General features: G+C 42.6%; 1 protein-coding gene across 1 annotated transcript; it reads right to left on the bottom strand.

Annotated features, from left to right (window-relative positions):
- Positions 1-9,830: 9,830 nt before the first annotated feature.
- RLBP1 (retinaldehyde binding protein 1) lies at positions 9,831-17,910 on the bottom strand. The gene is made up of 7 exons (XM_043989263.1): positions 17,899-17,910; positions 17,464-17,592; positions 15,721-15,925; positions 14,483-14,661; positions 12,373-12,531; positions 11,524-11,634; positions 9,831-9,989 (listed from the first exon to the last, which is right to left on the bottom strand). The coding sequence occupies exons 1-7, from the start codon at positions 17,908-17,910 to the stop codon at positions 9,831-9,833; spliced, it is 954 nt and encodes a 317-aa protein (XP_043845198.1).
- Between the last annotated feature and the right edge of the window lie 1,019 nt (positions 17,911-18,929).

Below are 18,929 nucleotides of genomic sequence, written 5' to 3'. Positions count from 1 at the left end.
TCCCTTCCTCCATTCTCACAGCTAGCACACTAGTTCAGGCACTCTTCTAAGCCAGGCTCTTCTCACTTCCTCCTACCTAGGCCTTCCAGTCTGTTTTTCCTCCTTGTGTCTTCACATCTCTGCCTGAATCTAACAAATTGCTTTGGTGTCTCCCTCTTGCCCACCAAACAAAGCCCACCAAATAAGCTCAGAATCTGGCTTCTGGCCTTATCTCATACAACCCTTCACACATCCTGCATTCCAGCCAAAGATGGGAAAACTAATCTGTATCCCCATCTTTTCCATCCTAACTATTTTTCTCTCCAGGTCTTTGTTCATGCCACCCCTCCCTCCTCCATGTAGAATGGCCAACCTACTCCAATCTCTGTCAATTAAAGTTCCAACCTTTGGGGCGGCTAGGTGGCACAGTGGATAAAGCACCGGCCCTGGATTCAGGAGTTCCTGACTTCAAATCCGGCCTTAGACACTTGACACTTACTGGCTGTGTGACCCTGGGCAAGTCACTTAACCCCCATTGCCCCGCAAAACAACAACAACAACAACAACAAGTTCCAACCTTTTTTCCAAGGTCCAACTCAATGGCTACAACCCCCAGGAAGTCTTTCCTCAATTTTCTGGGTGAAAGTGATACTTCCCTCCTCAGATTTCTCACTTTGCCTGGATGTCTTTGTACACATGGCTCCTCTATATCCTCCCTCCCCCCAATTGATTGTAAGATTCTTGAGAGGAGGATTTGGTTTGTATCCCTCTCTCTTTTCCTCGGGGCCTTGCACCTAATATCACTGACGCGACTTGCGCAGGAACACCAGCTTTGGCTGGTAGAATGGTCCCATTCTTTTGCTGCCCCACCCCTCTGAAAACTGATATAGCTGTATATGACTGACCTTCACAGAGGGAGGAATCTTTCCTCTTTTACCAAGAGATATGAAAAGCTAGGTTAGAACTGTCTGGACAGGAAGTCGGGATAGTGAGGGTACCTTGGCAACACCCATGTTACTATTAAAAACCTCATGCATCTACCCTGAGCAAGTCTCTCTTTCCCAGTCTGGCTTTGATCATAGACAGCTCCAAGAGAGAGGCGGCCATGACCTCATGAAAACTGCCACATGAAAGACATTCCAGGCCTGGATATCAGGTAGGTCATTATCAGTGGGAAGGTTGTTTCAGATGAGCTCTGCACAGCTTGCTGTCATGGTCAATTAAGAGAACTAGTCCTGCTCAGGGTCAGACAGACTCAGGAGCCAGACATCTGGGACTCCTAGCCAACCTGCAGGCTTGTAGGTATTATGTTCACACCTGTGTTTGGCTAGGCTGCGCTGGATCACTATGGGACCTATAGTCACAGACTTTCCAAATTCAGTTAAAATGTGGGTTCAGTTATACTTTCCACCAGCACAAAATGAGCCTCAACTACAGTTTGTACAGACATGCTCCTTGAGGAGGATCAGGGACCTTATTTGGTTGACCTGGTGCTACTGCCATAATTTCAATATTTTGCTATCAGACTCTTTGCTATAGCGTTACCTGAATATTTGGGCCACCTCCTCTAAAAGCGAACGGAAGACTCTTTAGGCCAACTCACTTTTGATTCCAAAGAAAGAGGACCTCCCTTTCTGGCAGTCACCCGTAATTCACTCAAATTATTTTGTTGGCAAGAGCTCTCACTGGACCCATGCAATTAAATTATTAAATTAAAAGCACAGTAAGTTTGATGGGGCTGTCATGTGGAAGAGAATTAGGTTTGCTCTGTTTGGCAGGAGAGAGCAGAAAGAGCTAGGAGAAAAGCATGTAGTTGAAATGAGGCAGATTTCAGTTCAAAATAAGGAAAAACTTCCTAACAATTAGAGCTGCCCCAAAATGAATGGACTGTCTTAGAAGGCAGTGGGTTTCCCCTCACTGGGCCAAGGATAGATTTGCCATTTGTTGGGCATATTTTAGGGAGGGGGATTCCTTTTCAGGTAGGGTTAGACTTGCTGAACCAGAAAGAATGAGGAATGGGACTTGAAAAGAGTGATTGACTCTACAGGGACACATCCAAAGACTCGGCCATGAGACTTACTTTTGTCATCACCTTTCCTCTGGGTGTAACAAGCCTGGAAAGAAAGTGCTTTTGGACCAGTAGAGGACAGCCCTCGCTTGGGTCAGGATACCATTCCCCCAGAAACAGTTCATTTCCCTATATCTTTCCCTGATGGAAAGTAAATTGAAAACTACATCGGTTTTGCCTTTCTATCCCCAGCACCTAAACACAGTGCCCGACTCACACAGTAGGATTTTTTAAATGCTTGCTAGTCGTTTGTTTGACTGTTCGTTCCAGCATGTAAGGCGAGGCCATAACCCTGCACTCCTGTTTTTCTCCTCTCTGAATAATCACTTTTATAGGTTATTTAGGTGTAAAGCCACATCCTGCTACAATGTTTCTCCCACAAGAGTCTTCACTTCCTTCAAGTGTTCTCTTCATGCATGCTCTTCTAATGCATGGGGCAGCATATGGTGTCCTTGAGAGAAGAGATTGAATTTGTGGGTGTGAGAGTGTGTGGGTGTGCATTTGTCTCTTTGGCAGCTCTGAACGGTCTGCTGAATTGAAGAAACCTGGGTTCAAATATTGACTCTGCTACTTGGACAAGTCACTTCATTTCTCTAGAACTATTTCCTCATCCTATAAAAATGCACATAGAGCCTCACATCTTCCCTCACACAGATAAGACATGTAAAGTACCCTATAACCTTCAGGGTGTACCTAAGTATTAACCTTCATCTCTAAGATCACAGATGAACCAACCAGTTTGCCTTTTGGGAGGTGACAGGGCACCTCCTCTCTTTCCCCAACTAACTGTCCTCTGATTACAGGTTTCTTAAAGATAAAGATAAATTGGGCAAAGCCAGCAGAGAGCAATAAACTCAAATGTTCAGATATCAAAGAAAATGGAATTTACCAATGGATCACAGGAAGGAAGCTTAGAAATCATTTAGTCCATTCCCTTCATTTTACAAATGAGGATACCAAGACCCAGAGAGATTATTCATTTATGCAAGTAGTAGGGAACAGTTGCAAGATTGAATCCAGTACTCATTTTCCCTTTTCCCTGTACCACGAGCCCCTTTATCAGGATCACCTCAGTCTTCTATGCAACGTGCTGCAATGATAGCCTAGATACTAACTCCCAGCTAACCCCACTGTGTTTGTGATGCCTCCCTGATTCCCCATGTTTGGGGATCCCATGTACCCTAATTTCAGGTTGCCTGAGGCAATGTGACAATCAGGAGGCATCTCATTTAACTCCTGAGCACTGAAATGCCCTTATAGGCTGCATACACCTCTTTTAGTGGGATTTGCCTCTCTCTTTTACTGCCTTCCATCACTCCCAGAGAGTGCAACTAGAAGCTTTCTCCTTTGTTAGCTGTCCCAGAACTAAGATGAGGCTTTGGTCAGATTTCCCATCTAACTGTTTCCTAAGAAAAAATGGAGGCTTCTCTCATTCCTCATTCCATGGAGTCATCCCAGCAAGGTGTGTGAGCAGATAATTTGTTCTGACGCCGCAGTCAACAGGCCATGCTGATCTTAGGAATAGTACCAAGAATCAGAGTAACCTAGAGGAGAGCATCCTGAACTTGGAGTGGAGAAAGACCTGAGTTTGAACCCTGCCCCTAGCATCATACTACTACTACTAATGGCTAGCATGTGTATAGTACTTTAAGGTTTGCAAAACATTTTACAAATATTATCTCATTTTGTCCTAACAAACAACCCTGGATGGTAGGTGCAATTATTATCCCCATTTTACAGGTGAGGAAACTGAGGCAAACAGAAGTTAAGTGTCTTGCTCAGGGTTACATACCTAGTGTCTGAGCTCGGATTTGAACTTCAACCTTCCTGATGCCCTGTCCAGCCCTCTACCTGTTATCTCACATACCAGATGAAAAACCATGCATAAGTCACTTCACTTCTCAAAGATTCAGTTTGTTGTTGTTTTTGTTCATTTCTTCAGTGGTATCCAACTCTTCCGGACCCTATGAAACATAGCATGCCAATTCTGTCCATGGGGTTTTCTTGACAGAGAAACTGGAGTAGTTTGCCATTTCCTTCTCCAGTAGATTAAGAACAGAGGTTGGGGCAGCTAGGTGGCGCAGTGGATAGAGCACGGGCCCTGGAGTCAGGAGTACCTGAGTTCAAATCTGGCTTCAGACACTTAACACTTACTAGCTGTGTGACCCTGGGCAAGTCACTTAACCCCAATTGCCTCACTAAAAAAAAAAAGAAAAGAAAAGAAAAAAGAACAGAGGTTAAGTGACTTGCCCAGGGTCGTACAACTAGTGTCTGAGGTCCGATTTGAACTCAGGTCTTCTTCACACCAGTATGCTCATTAATGAAAATGTAGGTGATCATACCTGTCACAACTATCTCACAAGTGAGATAATATTAAATGCTTTTTAAACCTTAAAGTGTTGACTAATATTTTTGCTACTGCTGTTCTGTGCTTTTAAGAGGTCATTTGTGGTACAGCTTACCCCTCTCTGGCCCCTTCAGATACACTATACCACCTTCCCCTTCTCAGGGGAAAGTTTTGTGTAAAAAATCTTTTTTGTTGTTTTATATTCACATTTGTATGTGAATTATCTAATATTGTAAAGATGGTGATACTATGCTGTTTTTGCTAAAAACCAAAGGGAAGAAATAAATACCAAGCCTTTCCTAGGGAAATGAGGGGAAATGCAGGAAACTTTAGAAATGTTATCAGTGGGGGCAGCTAGGTGGCACAATGGATAGAGCACCGGCCCTGGAGTCAGGAGGACCTGAGTTCAAATCCGGCCTCAGACACTTAACACTTACTAGCTGTGTGACCCTGGGCAAGTCACTTAACCCCAATTGCCTCACCAAAAAAAAAAAAAATTAAAAAAAAAAAGAAATGTTATCAGTGGGTAATCAGGTGAGAGAAATAGATTTGGGGGGGGCGGAGCCTAAAGCAAAAGGCTTCCCTCACTTATATAAAATAGCTAAAATTCATATTGCATTTCAAGGTCTGCAAAGCACCTTGCACATATGATATTCACAATACCCTTGTGACATAGGTGTTATTATTATGCCCAATATACATATGAGGAGACTGAGGCTAAGAGGGGTGAAGTGACTTACCCAGAATCACATAACTAGTAAGTGTGTGAAATAGTATTTGAACCTGGGTCTTCCTTGCTCCAAGTCCAGCACTCTATCTATTATGCCTCTGAGAAGGAATAGAATTTGAGAGAGAGAGAGAGAGTGTGTGTGTGTGTGTAAGAAAGAAAGAAAAAACACTGAAAACACAAAAAATCAATACTAGGTAAATATTACAGAAATGAAAAATAGAAAAATCTCACTAAATCTGAGAACAAGATTTAGGGTTAGGTCAGGCTATAAAAAGTTTGAACAGGGGAGGGCAGAGAGAGCTAATTTTCTCTTGTACTTTGCTTCTTTTTGTTTTGTATAGTCTCCTGTTATACTGATTTGTTTTATTTTAAATTTACGGAATATATTAGAGCAGAGTTTATTTTCCTAAAATTAAAAAACACCCCCCAGACACAGATAATAAAACTATTCCCCACAATGGCAAAACTAGTACCCATGGTTTGTATTTTATCAAGCACTCTCCCTCCATCCTCTTGGACATACTTGCTTATGACCAACTTTTGGCAGCCAAAAATAAAAAAATTGGGATGGATAAAAATGGAAAGAAAAAAAACTAGTTACAATTGAAAATTGTATCTTCTCTGATGTGTCTAGCAGAAGCTTTGAGACTTCGCTGTTCGACACACAGCTTGACTCTGCAAAATAATTACCACCTTGCCACAGTAGAGAATGGAACTTTTTGACATTAGAAAATTTATGTTTATCAAAAGTAATCATCTTAAACGCCTTTTATGGCATCCTGTGTGTTACACCCTTGGCAGCAGCCTACCTTGGCCTATCCCTAGTACTGGCTCTGCTTCTGACTTGCCAAAAACCCTATGCAAGGTTACAGTTAGGGGCTATTAAGTGATTGAGTATGACCACATCCCTTCCTCTTTTAAAAAGAATGAGAAAACACCGTTACCTTCAGCCTCATAGCTTTGGGAAGGTTCCTCTGGCAGTAGTCTAATCCTCGAAACGTAACACCTTTGCCTGCCTCTCATGTACTTTTTATTAGTATTATTATTATGTGATATGTAGTATATGTTAATATCTATGTATTATCTATGTATTAGTATTCATTTAATGTATCTTATCCTACATATATATTGCGTGAGTGTGTGTACATATATGTAATACACACACCCACACACTGGACTATGAACTCCATAAGGGGAAGAATTGTGCATTGTCTAAACTTTGAATCTCCCTGGTGGCCAAAAATGATGCTCCGTATATAGTAGGTGCCTAATAGTAAATGATGTTGTTGATGATTCTGGTGGTGATTATGATGATAGCAAAGACTGAAAGGCAGATGCAGCTGTGGTGCAGCCTGGGGAGCACTGCACCGAGAATGAGCGAGCTTGACTTCATCTCAGCAGTTGCATAACCTTAATCAGGTCACTTCCCCCTCCCTGGGCCTGTTTCCTTCTCTATAAAATGAGGGGATTGGAGCAGATGACCTCTGAAGGTCCTTCAAGTTCTAGGCTGCTCTGATCTTGTTTTAACATTGAGAACTGCTTATGGGCTCTGGTGCTGGGGCACTCGCCCTTCTCCTCCAAGAGGCTTCTCTATTCTCAACTAAAGCACATGATCTGCACCACATTCAATCCCTTGGGGAACCTGGAAAATTTTCCTACCCCATCCTTCTGGGGACAAAATATTTAAAGCTTAGATTCAAATTCACTTCTTCAATTTCCCCAAAGGGGAAAATAGAAAGCGGTTCAATATACAATATGAGTCAGACATAGGGCAGGTATTTATTTCCTACACAAAATAATGCTAGAACATAAAAGTCTCACAAGTGTGGTGACAGTAAGACTTAAGCTAAGCAAGCAGCAGTATTAATTACTGTTATACCCAGCGGGAGGTTGACACTTAAAACCATCTAAATATGATACAATTTATAGAACTGCTGAGTAGGCATTGTACATTTCACCTCAGCCTTGCACTGTCCTCCTCAACCCCTAATTTTCTGCCAAGCCAGACCTGGTGTTTGATCCCCTCCACTTGGTTTACTTCTCCCATGTAGAATCTTCCCTTGCCACCAGTCAGCTCCACTCATTGGACCTGGGACATTGAGGCCTCTCTAACTCACAAGGTTCCCTGGAAGCCTGGAAGTTCATCATCTAAAACTCCCCCCAAATGCTGGATCAACACATGTGGCCAGCCAGAGCCAGAAAAGAGACACTGAATGTGTTCCACAGGATGGTCCTTGTTATACTAATGTATAAGTATACACTGGATCAAATAAAAGGGCCAGCAACTAATATCCCTTATCCCAATCTTGATCTTTCTCCTTAGGTTGTAGCTTCTTTCTACCAATCATGTGCAGCAGTGACTTTTCTCAGTTCCCCTTTATCCTTTGTTCTTCTTCCACCACATACATGTAAGACTCAGGGAAATTAATTCAATAAACTGGCATTATGCCCTTTTGTCTAATTCCACAATCTCCAGGTCCTTTCTCTGAATAGAACCTTAGCTGTGGAAGTAAAGGCCTGAACTAAGAATTTTGTCTTCTTGACTCACCCTCTATGACACAGCCTTTGTGCCCCAACCTCCCTTCCTCAGTCTGAGGCACCACAAAGGCAGATTTTTCTTTTAATGTTGGACTACTCGGCTGTCACTACAGCAGAGAGGCCAGGACCCTAGAAATTGAGCTGGCATCAGCCCAGGCAAAGGCACTGGATAACTGTGATGAATTGTCCATTCTCTCATCATACTTCTTTTTTTATTTATTTTTATTTTTTGGTGGGGCAATGGGGGTTAAGTGACTTGCCCAGGGTCACACAGCTAGTGAGTGCCAAGTGTCTGAGGCCGGATTTGAACTCAGGTACTCCTGAATCCAGGGCTGGTGCTTTATCCACTGCGCCATCTAGCTGCCCCTCTCATTATACTCCTAATCTAAATGTAACCAACCCCTTTGGTGTGGAAGATGTAGATAGAAAAGGAGCAGCCTTGTATAAACATACCTATTTTGAAAGTATAAATGTGTGATGGCTAAGAGACAAAGTATGGTGTAGTAAAAAGAGCACTGGGTTAAGTCAGAAGACTTGGGTTCAAATCCTGGCTTTCATACTTGATAGCTCTGGAACCATGAGCAAGTCACTGACCTCTCTGAAAGTCAATTCCCTTGGCTTTAGAATGTACTTAGAATGTCATATAAATTGAATAGTTATTATTTGTTGACAGGAACTGAAACTGCAAGTGAAAAATGGCAGAAATGTACCAAAAAATGAAAAAGGGCCCCAGGAATGAAAATAAGGTAAAACATAGGATTTTAAGCTAGAAGAAACATTAAAGATGATCTAGTACAGGAATATCAAACTCAAAGATCCCTGAAGGCTGCATATTGACTTAGAAAACCACAAATTAACATCATCTATGTTCAATTGCATTTTTGTTTCATTTGTTAAATATTTTCCAATTAGGTCCTAATCTGTTTTGGCACATTGGGAGTTTTGCAAGCCACTTGTGCCTTGAGTTGACACGTCTGATCTAGTCCTCCTTTTGCAGATGAGGACATTACCCAGAGAGGCTAAATGATTTGTCCTAGGTCACATAGTTAGTAACTCACAGAATTATATTTAAAGAGGGATGTCTGAGGAAAGAGGTAGAAGGTGGTGAGGGAAAGAAACTAAGAGCCAAACAGTAGTCTACAGCAGGGCTTCTTAAACTTTTTGCACTGGTGACCCCTTTTCGCCTGAGAAATGTTTATGTGACCCAGGGTATATAGGTATATAAAATAAGTGTACATAACATTTTACTGTTGCCAAATTTTTCACGACCCCCACAATTAGTTATGTGACCCCATCTGGGGTCATGACCTATGGTTAAGAAACTTTGGTCTACAGGATTTGACCTGTATAGGACACCCAAAGAAAGTGAGAGAAAGTTCAAGAGCTCCTAGGCCTGGAGCCAGGAAAGATATGAGCTAGGAGAGAATGAATAAGAGAACAACCAGATCCCAGGGATCAGGAAGCCTGAAAGGATTTTGCTTCTCTCAAGAGCTTGAGTCTGAAAAAAGAATAGCCAAGGAGTGAATCAAAATATTGCTAAGGTCCAGACTTAGGTGAAAATAAATATTTGTCAGCTGATTGACGCTGTAACTAAAGTGTCCACTTGTGATTTGCCTACTTTTTATAGCCTTTATGTGCTATAAATATGCACTGCAAACAGCTAGCTGGAAGTGTGACGATATACATCACACTCATTGCAGGGGCAATGATTTGGGATCAGGTCAAGGCTGCCTGCCCAAGGTCTCATTCGAAAAAGAAGCCTCTTGTACAGGCCCTTGGATGGCAGAAGTGGGAGGAACCAGCAGTGACTATCTTGTTTTTATCACAGTATGAAAGAAAATGGGTCAATGTTTACATTTCTCTCCCTCCTGTGCCACCCTTCCTTACTTCTGCCTTTGCCCCATAGCTTATACAACAGCTAGAGAAGTAGACTAGCCCCTCGTTTTAGACATTTAGGAAGATTCTCCCAGTTTTGCCAGCTCAGTGTGGGCAAGACAGGGATATCTGATCCTGACTAGGGTTAGGCATGTGGAGAGAGGCATGGGGATGCAGACACATAGACAACACCACAAACATGCCTGGTCACTTGCACAAACAATTCATCAGACAACTGTTTTCTGAGAGAAAGGATCACTGGGGTCACTGGGGGTATTAGCAAGTGGGCTCTCTTAAAAGGCAGTGTCCTCAGCCACAGTCCGGGGTCCAAATAGCTGTTCGGCTATGACTTTGCCATCATATTTGGGCAGTGTGCCTCCAAAGTCAGCAGGCAGTATGTCTTCATCAATTTCCTGGAAGAAGGTTTCCAAGTCATCTCCATGGATGAAGACCTAAGGTGAGGCGAGGGAAACAAGTAAAAAGGAAGATGGCCTGGACGTGGGAATATGGAGATGGAGAAGGGTATAATCTTGTAACCCTTTCCTCTCTCTCACTTCTCATATTCAATCAGTTACCCAAACTACCTTGGCAATTATCTCTTGCATCTGGCTCCTCTCTGTTTCCGTTGCTACCAGTTGGAAAATCTAAGTGTGACAGTAAATAGAATGCTGGGCCTGGAATCTGGAAGACCAGAGTTCAAATCTCATCTCAGACAATTACTAGCTGTGTGACTCTGAACAAGTCACTTAACCTCTGCCTGCCTCAGTTTCCCCCCACTGTAAAATGGGAGTCATAATAACACCTACCTTCTAGGATTGTTGTGAAGGTAAAATGAAATAATATTTGCAAAGCTCTTAGCACAGTGCCTTCTACAAAGAAGCTTAATAAATTTTTTTCCCCTTTCCCATCATCTTAGTTTTGGCCCTCTTATAGCTTACTTCTTACCTGGACTACTTCAATAGCCACTTGATAAATCTTCCTATCTCTCCTTTTCCCCTCCCTATCTAGAGTAGATACCATTGCCAGAATAATTTTCCTTTGCACAGAACTGGTCATGGTCATTCCTCTGCACAGAAATTTCCATTGGTTTTCTGTTGCCCGCTAAGTAAAATTCAAACTCCTTTGCTCAGCATTCAAGGCTCTCCAGTGTAGGGTCATTTTATCTTTCCAGCCATATTCCATAGCAATACTCTCCATACTCTCTGCACAGTAGCTAAACTGAACCACTCTGTCCCTCAACATGCCCTGTGGGTTTTTTTCCCACTCTGTTCCCTTTATCTGGAATGTCCATTTTTCTTCTCTTCACTTAAGGAATTCTTGCCCGTATTCTAACATGCAAGTCAAATGCCACTTCCTTCAGGAAGTCCTCCCTAAAGCTTCTTTGGTTAAAATGACTTTCCTTCAGGGCCTCGTTTAGTATTTGGCTTTATAAGTCTCTTAATTATATTTACCATGCAGTATTCTGTATTATAGTTATCTATGTTGACATTCTATCTCCCTACTAGTCTATATGCTCTGCACAGAAATCTTTATTAGTTCCCTATTGGGTAGGGTAGAAACTGCCTGTTCTTATTACATTTTTTTTTCTCGCATAGTACTTTGCACACAGTAGGCACTTGTTAAATGGAACATATTAATGAACTTGCTTAAAGTTGGAATTTTCAGATCAAAAGGTAAGATAACAGATTCTGGTCTTAGAATGTGAGCTCCTTGAGATAAGGGATGATGTTTTTGCCTTTCTCTGTATCCCCAGTTCTTAGCATAGTGCCTGGCACATAGTAGGCCTTAATGAATGTTTGTTGACGGACTAACAGATATGATGGAATGTTTCCTCCTTAGTCCATATCCATTTGGTAATCTGAGTCTTACACCTTGGACATCATAGTAGATCATTGGTGACTACAGGTCAAAGTCCTTGGTGGGCCCAGTTCTTGCTCTCAGCCCTGATCTCATTGGGTGAGTAAACTGCAGCCTTCTCATACTCACCCGTTCCAGAAGTTTATTCTTTAAGAAAGGCTTAACCACATTGTAGGTGGTGGTGAAGTACCATGGCTGGTGGATGAAATGGATAGCTTTGAATCTGGCCGGGAAAGAGTCCTGCAGAAACAAAGAGATAAACTCCCCCATCTCCTTGATTGGTTTTCATCTTTTCACTTGTCCTCACAACCCCCTGGGAAAGGCCTAAGTAGAAAGAACCCTTTACCCTGTGTTTGCATAAGTAAGCAGGGACACAAAAAACAGAGTGAAGAAGTGACTCCCTCACCCTAGTCCATTCCAAGAAGAGGACCTAAGAGCCCTTACTAAATACCTATGTGCTGGACCTACTGGAGGGATCGCTTCTGTTATCCTGTCAACTCAATTGTCACTTGGAATAAATTGTTATTGGGTGGAGCCAGCAAGACAAAGATAGAAAAATGATTCATTTTCAGGTACCTTGTCATTTTAAATACCCAAGCTTTGCCAGCTGCCTGCTGAGTGAATTGATTCACTTTATAGACTGCCAAGATTCTCTTATTTTACCTCATTCTGCCACATGGTCCCCATCCTTTCCCAATCCTACATAGAAAAGGAGTTAGTTATAAGGCATTTGCTATTTTGGTGAGTTATTTGGAAGAGCTTTCTTTATAATAGAGTTAAACACTGCAATAAGTTAGTAAGGGAAGATGTGCGGTCTTCTCCTCTGGAGGGTTTGAAAACCAGACTGGATTCACGTTGATTTCTATATGGCTCTAGCTAAAGCCAAGCAGATAAAACAGGTGACTTTTTCAGATTCCTTTTGGGCGAGTCTGAGAGCTATGAGAAAATAACAGAGGAGAGAGTTAAATGCGACCTTACCTGGAGCATGTCCACCATCTTCCTGAGCTCTGAGGGCCTGAGGCCTGTTGCCTGGTGCATGGTGAAGCCCTTGAAGTTCTCAACAATACAGAAGCCATTGATCTGGGTTTCCTCATTTTCCAGCAGCTTCTCCAGGATGACACAGTATGCCTGCAGGATCTTTAGCACAAAGGGGAGAAAAGGAAATAAGGAAAGCTCAAGTGGGCTTACTACAACATACTGATATCTGGGGAGATTCCAGTATCTGGGGAGATTCCAGAACCTGGGATATATACTGACTTCCTCTTCTTAGATAAGGCCATTTACTCATCCGACTGCTAGAATCCTTCTTTACATTAGTAGTGTCCAAGACTGAGTTCCTTTTTACAGTACCCTGTGGGTCTGGTGTTTCTGCTTACCTGTTATGAACAAATACTTTACTTTGATTCTATTTCAGAGATGGACTAATCCAGAGTATATCTGGACATTGACCAAATGACCTGTGGGGTGACCTATACTTTTTCAGTAGGAGGAAGAGAATAAAAGTGGCCCCTGAAAACTTTGAAGACTGTCATGGAATTGTAGAAATAGGGGAAGAGAGGAAAAAGGGGAGGGGAAAGGGAAAAGGCATCCCAGGCTTGCTACCTTTCTCAGGGAAGAGAGAATTATCATCCCAACAGATAAGGGGTCGAAGGATTTGAACAGTTGTTAGAAAAAGAATGAAAAAAAAAACTTCCAATCTTTAATAAGAGAAATTTAAATTAAAATAGCTCTGAAGTTTCACTTCCCACTCATTAAACTGGCAAAGATAAGAAAAGACAGAAATAGTATTAGATGTATTGCAAGAAGTCAAGCACACTAAGGCATAATTGGTGGAGCAGTGATTTAGTTCAACCATTCTGGAAAACAACTAGGAACTGTGTGAGAAAATGTATTGTGTAATTTAAGATTCTAAATGTGGATTCGAATCTGTTCCCCCAGTTTTGGGGGAAACTGACTAAAATCAAAGATAAAACGAGTTTAGGTTTTTAAGGGTTTATTGGAAAATAGAAAGAAAAAGATTGAGAACAGAATTCCAACAGCCTGGCATTCCTATCTTTCCTCAAATTTCCTGTGAAGTCCTCTGCCGCCACCGCCATCCAGTCAGGAACCCAAAAAGCCCCAGCGCTCTCTGCGCAGGCTCCCTTTCCTCCTTCCTGTCTCCTCCCAGACCATAGGAGGCTCCTCGAGTTGATTGGCTGGTAGCCTTGATAGACAGCACCCATGAGCAAACATCATTTCCTGACACCAAGGAAAAGCCACAATGCCTCTGAGGCATTTTCCTCATGGTGGAGCTTTCCCACAGCAAGTCTCCAGTAGGTGGCATCATTCCAATCATTACAGTATTAAATTGTTCATGTCCTTTTACTCAGTGATCCTGTGACTAGGCATGTCCCCCAAGCAAATCAAACACAGGTCCCACATGAATAAAACTTTTCATAGCAGCATTTTTGTGATAACAAAACACCTGAAAACAAAGTGAGTGCCCCCAGTTGGTGAAAAGCTAAAGAAATTGTGGTATGTGAATTAATAGAATATTATTGCTTGGTCAGAAGTAATAAATATGAAGAATTCAGAGACACATGAGAAGACTTGTATGAACTGAAGCAAAATGAGGAAAGCAAACCAGGAATACATCCTACACAGTGATTACAATAATGTAAGTGAAAACAACACCTAAAGGGAAGTGGGTTACAGAAGACAGGTGATATACATCTTCCTCATCTGGATAAGGGAGGTAGGAGTCTCTGGGTAACAGATGTTGCAGACCCTGTCAGATGTAGTCATTGGTTTTGTTTAACTTTTTCTGCTATGAAAGAATTCTGGAGGGAATGTGATTAATTAAGGAGTGTCTGTCTGTTGTATAAGAAACAATAGTTTGAGTGGATTAGTATGCCAAGTTCCTGGGTGAAGGGGGAAGCATATCTGGAGAGCAAATCATGGGATTTTATATTTCTAATCATCAGTATTGAATAAGGGTCCTATCTAGTCAGTACTGCCAAGAAATGTTAGGGTATAAGAGTATAGCCTTGGGTTATTGGGCCTACACCAGAGTGAGTTGGATGTAACAGAGAAACTGCCTCCTACTGACCTCATCAAAAGTAATTTCCTCATAATCCCAGTTTTCGATGTTGAAGAGCATGACCACACGACCATACTTATCCCGGCTAGAGAGAATGCCTGGGTAACCAGCTTCAATGGTGCAGCGAACAGCCTGTGGTGACAGATCTTCAAAGAGCTCAGGGTATTGTTGTCGGAAATTCACATAACCTATTGGCAAGAGGAAGAAGCCAAACCCAGTTCTGGGTAGCCTGTTCCCTTATCCCATCCCTGGAGATCTGCTGTAGAAGTAGTTTGTGCTCTTTTTCACTTAAAGGTTTTAGAGATTTTTGATCTACTGAGCTTGGATCCAATTTCGCTGACATTGATACTAAAGCCAAATTAGGTCATTTCTCCTTGGCAGAGTTATAATTTGAGGAGACTATGGGGTGGCCAGGGTTTTGTACTAGGGCATTGAAATTTATAGAACATTCATTCCACAGGTGGCCACCCTAGGAGCACTTGAGAATGGATTTCATATGATTTGATCAAGCAGAAAAATTTGCTAGTTATGGCCCTGTCTTTGGAGGCAGGGAAAAAGTTCTTTCTGCTTAGCATAGACTTTACTCTTAGAGCAAACTATGCAAAGCACGGGGGCCTACCTACTTGAGAAAGATTGATGGGAAACCTGTCATTCTGCAGTGCTTGTTTTGGTGTAGGCAATGACAGCCCAATATACACTGTCCTCACCCAGTCAGCCCATTAAAAACTTTTCTATCTCAGGAGCTAAGAAACTTGTCCCAAAGACCCCAACTCTTCCCTCCTTTTCCTGCAAAATTCACAAACCTGAAACTAAGTCATGAGGTAGCCAGAGAGAAGTACCCCTATTTGATTAGGCACATTGCCCCAATTCTATGACCTAGTTCCATTCCACAGTTCCCTGTGGTATGGGTAGAAAAGGCTCTTCTTTCCAGGAGAAGTAAACTGAAACCAGGTAGTGAAGGAAAGAGAAAACAGCAAAGTGATGATGGTACCTTCAGGACAGGATACCAGCATGTCTGAGCCAAAGGAGATTATCTAATATAACCTCTTCACTTTACAATTTTTAAAAAATCAAGCTTCTCACAATCAGTGAGTGGCATAAGGAGTTCTACATGGGAGTGCAAGTGTACAACTAGGAAGGTAGAAAGGTACTGGGCTTTGGTATGGGAATGCTCACTGCCCTAAAGGGCCTTGCTCAATCAACCTCCCCCCAAAACTCCTGTTCTAAGGGCTGGTGTGTGGCCTCACCTTTAAGCAGGTTGTAGGCACGGCTGACATCAAATTTGCGGGCCCGAACAAAACGTAGGAAGAAGTCATTATCCTTCCCCAGTACTTTCTCAGCCACCAACTGACCCATGTCATCTCCAGAATCAGCCCGTTCTTGAACTATTTCCCTCAATTCCCTTACAGCCACTTCCCGGGATTCCTCTGTCTCGTTGAGCTCATCCTTGGCCTGGAATAGGAGACAGAAGGAATGGCCCCAAACATCATAGTATACATGATAAAGACCTGGAAGAAAAGGGAACTCCAAGGTCTACACTCAACAAGGCTAACAGGCTTCATCCCAATCTAGGGTGATGTGCCCTAAGTGGAAAATGAGGACTTGGCCAAATGCATGAGTATCAATTTTCTTCCTCCAAGAGTATAATCTTTTCAAGTAGTATCCTCATTTGAACTTTGAAATCTCACGTTTTGAGCAAATTGAGGGAGATTCACATACTGTCCTTATTTTCCATATATAACTAAGAAATAACCATTTCCAAATGACACCATTTTCAAAAGTGAGGATTTTAAGCAAATAGTACCTAGTCCCAAGATCTTCAAATGAATACAAGAATCACCAAAGGTCTTATGATATTGCCTCAGGAGAAACCTGTCTTCATCATCCCCTCACCATACTTCAGCTCCAGAGTCACACTCTTGGGTTTCTCTGATGGCAATCCACTGTCTAACCTGACTCTTGCCTATAACCTGCTTTCCTAGCATAACAGGTTGGGAAGCACTAGGATGGGAAGAGGGTTTTTTGACTGTCCAGAGGGCCTCATCTCTGGTGCTGCTGAAGAGGAGAGGGTCAGATGCAATGGGAGCCTGACAGCTCCACTCAAGCTTGAGGGAAAGTGCCCATAGACTCCACAGAGGTCTAAGGCCTCATAGACAAAAGTTGGTGGGGGTGGGGGTGGGGGTGGGGGTGGGGGTTTTCTCAACCTTTTCCCTTGCCTGTTATCCAACATATAGCTGCATGTCCTCTGATTATACACCACCTCATTCCACCTTCTCTAGAGATCTTTAGTCTAGAGGATCTTGGGGAAATGAGTTGTTTTTAGAGCTCCCTGACAACAGGATCTAAGATGGGTGGAAGAGAATTAGTTTTGTTCTAGGGTAAACCATAGTACCCTCAGGACTACTATGAGTCTGTTCTACAATAATAGCCTAAACACTCAGGGAGACCCTAGAACTAGTCAGACCTTCTAGACTGAGATAATCCAAGGCTCAGCTGAGCATCTCAGAGGCTGGGCAAGGGATGGACAAATTGCAGGTGTGAGGATGCCGAGCCATTGTGTTGCTTTTGCTAGGATACTGCCTCCCCTGACCTAGAAAGGCAGCATGGAATAGTGGTCAGAATGTTGACCTGGTTTCAAATCCTGCCTCCAATACTTACTAGGTATATGTCTCTAGACAATTCACTTAACAACTCTGAGCCTCATCTATAAAATGACACGGTGGGGGGCAGCTAGGTGGCGCAGTGGATAGAGCACCAGCCCTGGAGTCAGGAGTACCTGAGTTCAAATCCGGCCTCAGACACTTAACACTTACTAGCTGTGTGACCCTGGGCAAGTCACTTAACCCCAATTGCCTCACTTAAAAAATAAATAAATAAAATGACACGGTGGGATGAAATGGCCTCTAAAGTCCCTTCTAACTCTCAATCTATGGAATTATGATACAATGACTTTCTACCCCACCTTCTTCCTCTCCCACATTGATCTCTACCTTCTGCATGGTGTGTAGAGGCACCTGGCTGCACTTTCCAAAGACGGGCCCATGGTCTTTGGTCGTGAGTCGCTCTAGCTTGGAACGAAGTTCTTGCTCCTCCTCAGAGACCGTCCGGAATGTTCCTTCCTGGGGGAGGAAAATAGAGAATTAGAAAGAAGACAAAAAACAAGGAGGAACAAAGGCAGAGTATACTGAAAAAAGCCACTTGAAGAGCTCTATTTGGTCCCTCAAATGAGTGCTTGTTCACAGGGTTGCAAAATATGAATACAAGGTAAATCCTCCCCTTGTGAGTGGATGTTTGGCTGAATCGAGCATGGAGACTGCAGGAAATGAGGCCCAAGCTCCCACAGTGTGTGTGTCTATTCTCTTAGACCAGATGATGAGAGAATTAGAGGAAAGAGAAGAGGAAGGAGAGAACCTAGTGGTACTCACTCCTTCTGACATGCTGCTCCTGGGAAGGTCCCGTGTGACTGCAAGTAGTGACAATGTCTCTAATGTATCCCTTTGCCTCTCATCAGCTCCTTCCCAATGATGGAAAATCAGTGCTACAGTCCTATTACAAAAAGGGCCCAAACTGCTGATTAAAAGAACGTATATGAACAGAAGAAATACCATCAAATCTCAGTCCTCCATCTTCTTTCTTGAGTCGAACCTGTTGGGCTGGGTCAGCCCAGAATAATACCTTATTTGGCTTCCATTAGCAAATACTACAAGGTTAAAGTTTGGGGGGAGGGAAAGAGAGTCTAAACTCTTAAGCATCTTTCAACCTCCAACTTATGTTGTCACCCTCCCTTTCCTATACAAAAACACAAATATGCCCGGACACAGAACTTAAAATCACCTTAACCTGGTAAATTCCCCTCTCTCCTAGGCCTTCTCTCGCTAGACAGGAACGCAAATAGCCAAATGCTAATGATAAAAGCAATGACTGCAAAGGACCAGCCAGAGGAACTGGGCCCAGGACAGCCTCCAGGATGTCTCCAAATAGGGGTCCTTAACCTGCAGTCTACAAACTCCTTAAAAAAATTTGTTTGGATAACTACATTTCAGTAAAATTCTTTTCCTTTGTTAACCCATGTTTTCTATTGATGCTTCTACAAACATGATTCTGAGGTGTCCATAGGCTTCACCAGACTGCCAAAGGGCTGCAAAATATCCCCAAAAGTTAACCCCTGTCTCAGATCATCCAAAAGTCTCAGAGAAGAGTCACTCATTTTTGGTGTGTTGTGGAGCCTTTAAGAAGTCTGATGAAGCCTATGAACCCCTTCTCAAAGTAATGGTTTTTTAAAATCTGTGTGTGTGTGTGTGTGTGTGTGTGTGTGTGTGTGTGTGTGCGTATGTGGTATATGAGGACCAGCTTAGCTCAATTTAGGAAGCTTCACCATTACCAGTTTGGCCTCAGGGTGATACATTTTTCTCCTACAACAAATGTAGAGAAATTGCAAAATATCCATGATGGGAGT

The sequence above is a fragment of the Dromiciops gliroides genome, chromosome 2, assembly GCF_019393635.1.
Source record: "Dromiciops gliroides isolate mDroGli1 chromosome 2, mDroGli1.pri, whole genome shotgun sequence".
In the NCBI taxonomy this organism is placed as follows: domain Eukaryota; kingdom Metazoa; phylum Chordata; class Mammalia; order Microbiotheria; family Microbiotheriidae; genus Dromiciops; species Dromiciops gliroides.
This window is presented reverse-complemented; position numbering and strand designations above follow the sequence as displayed.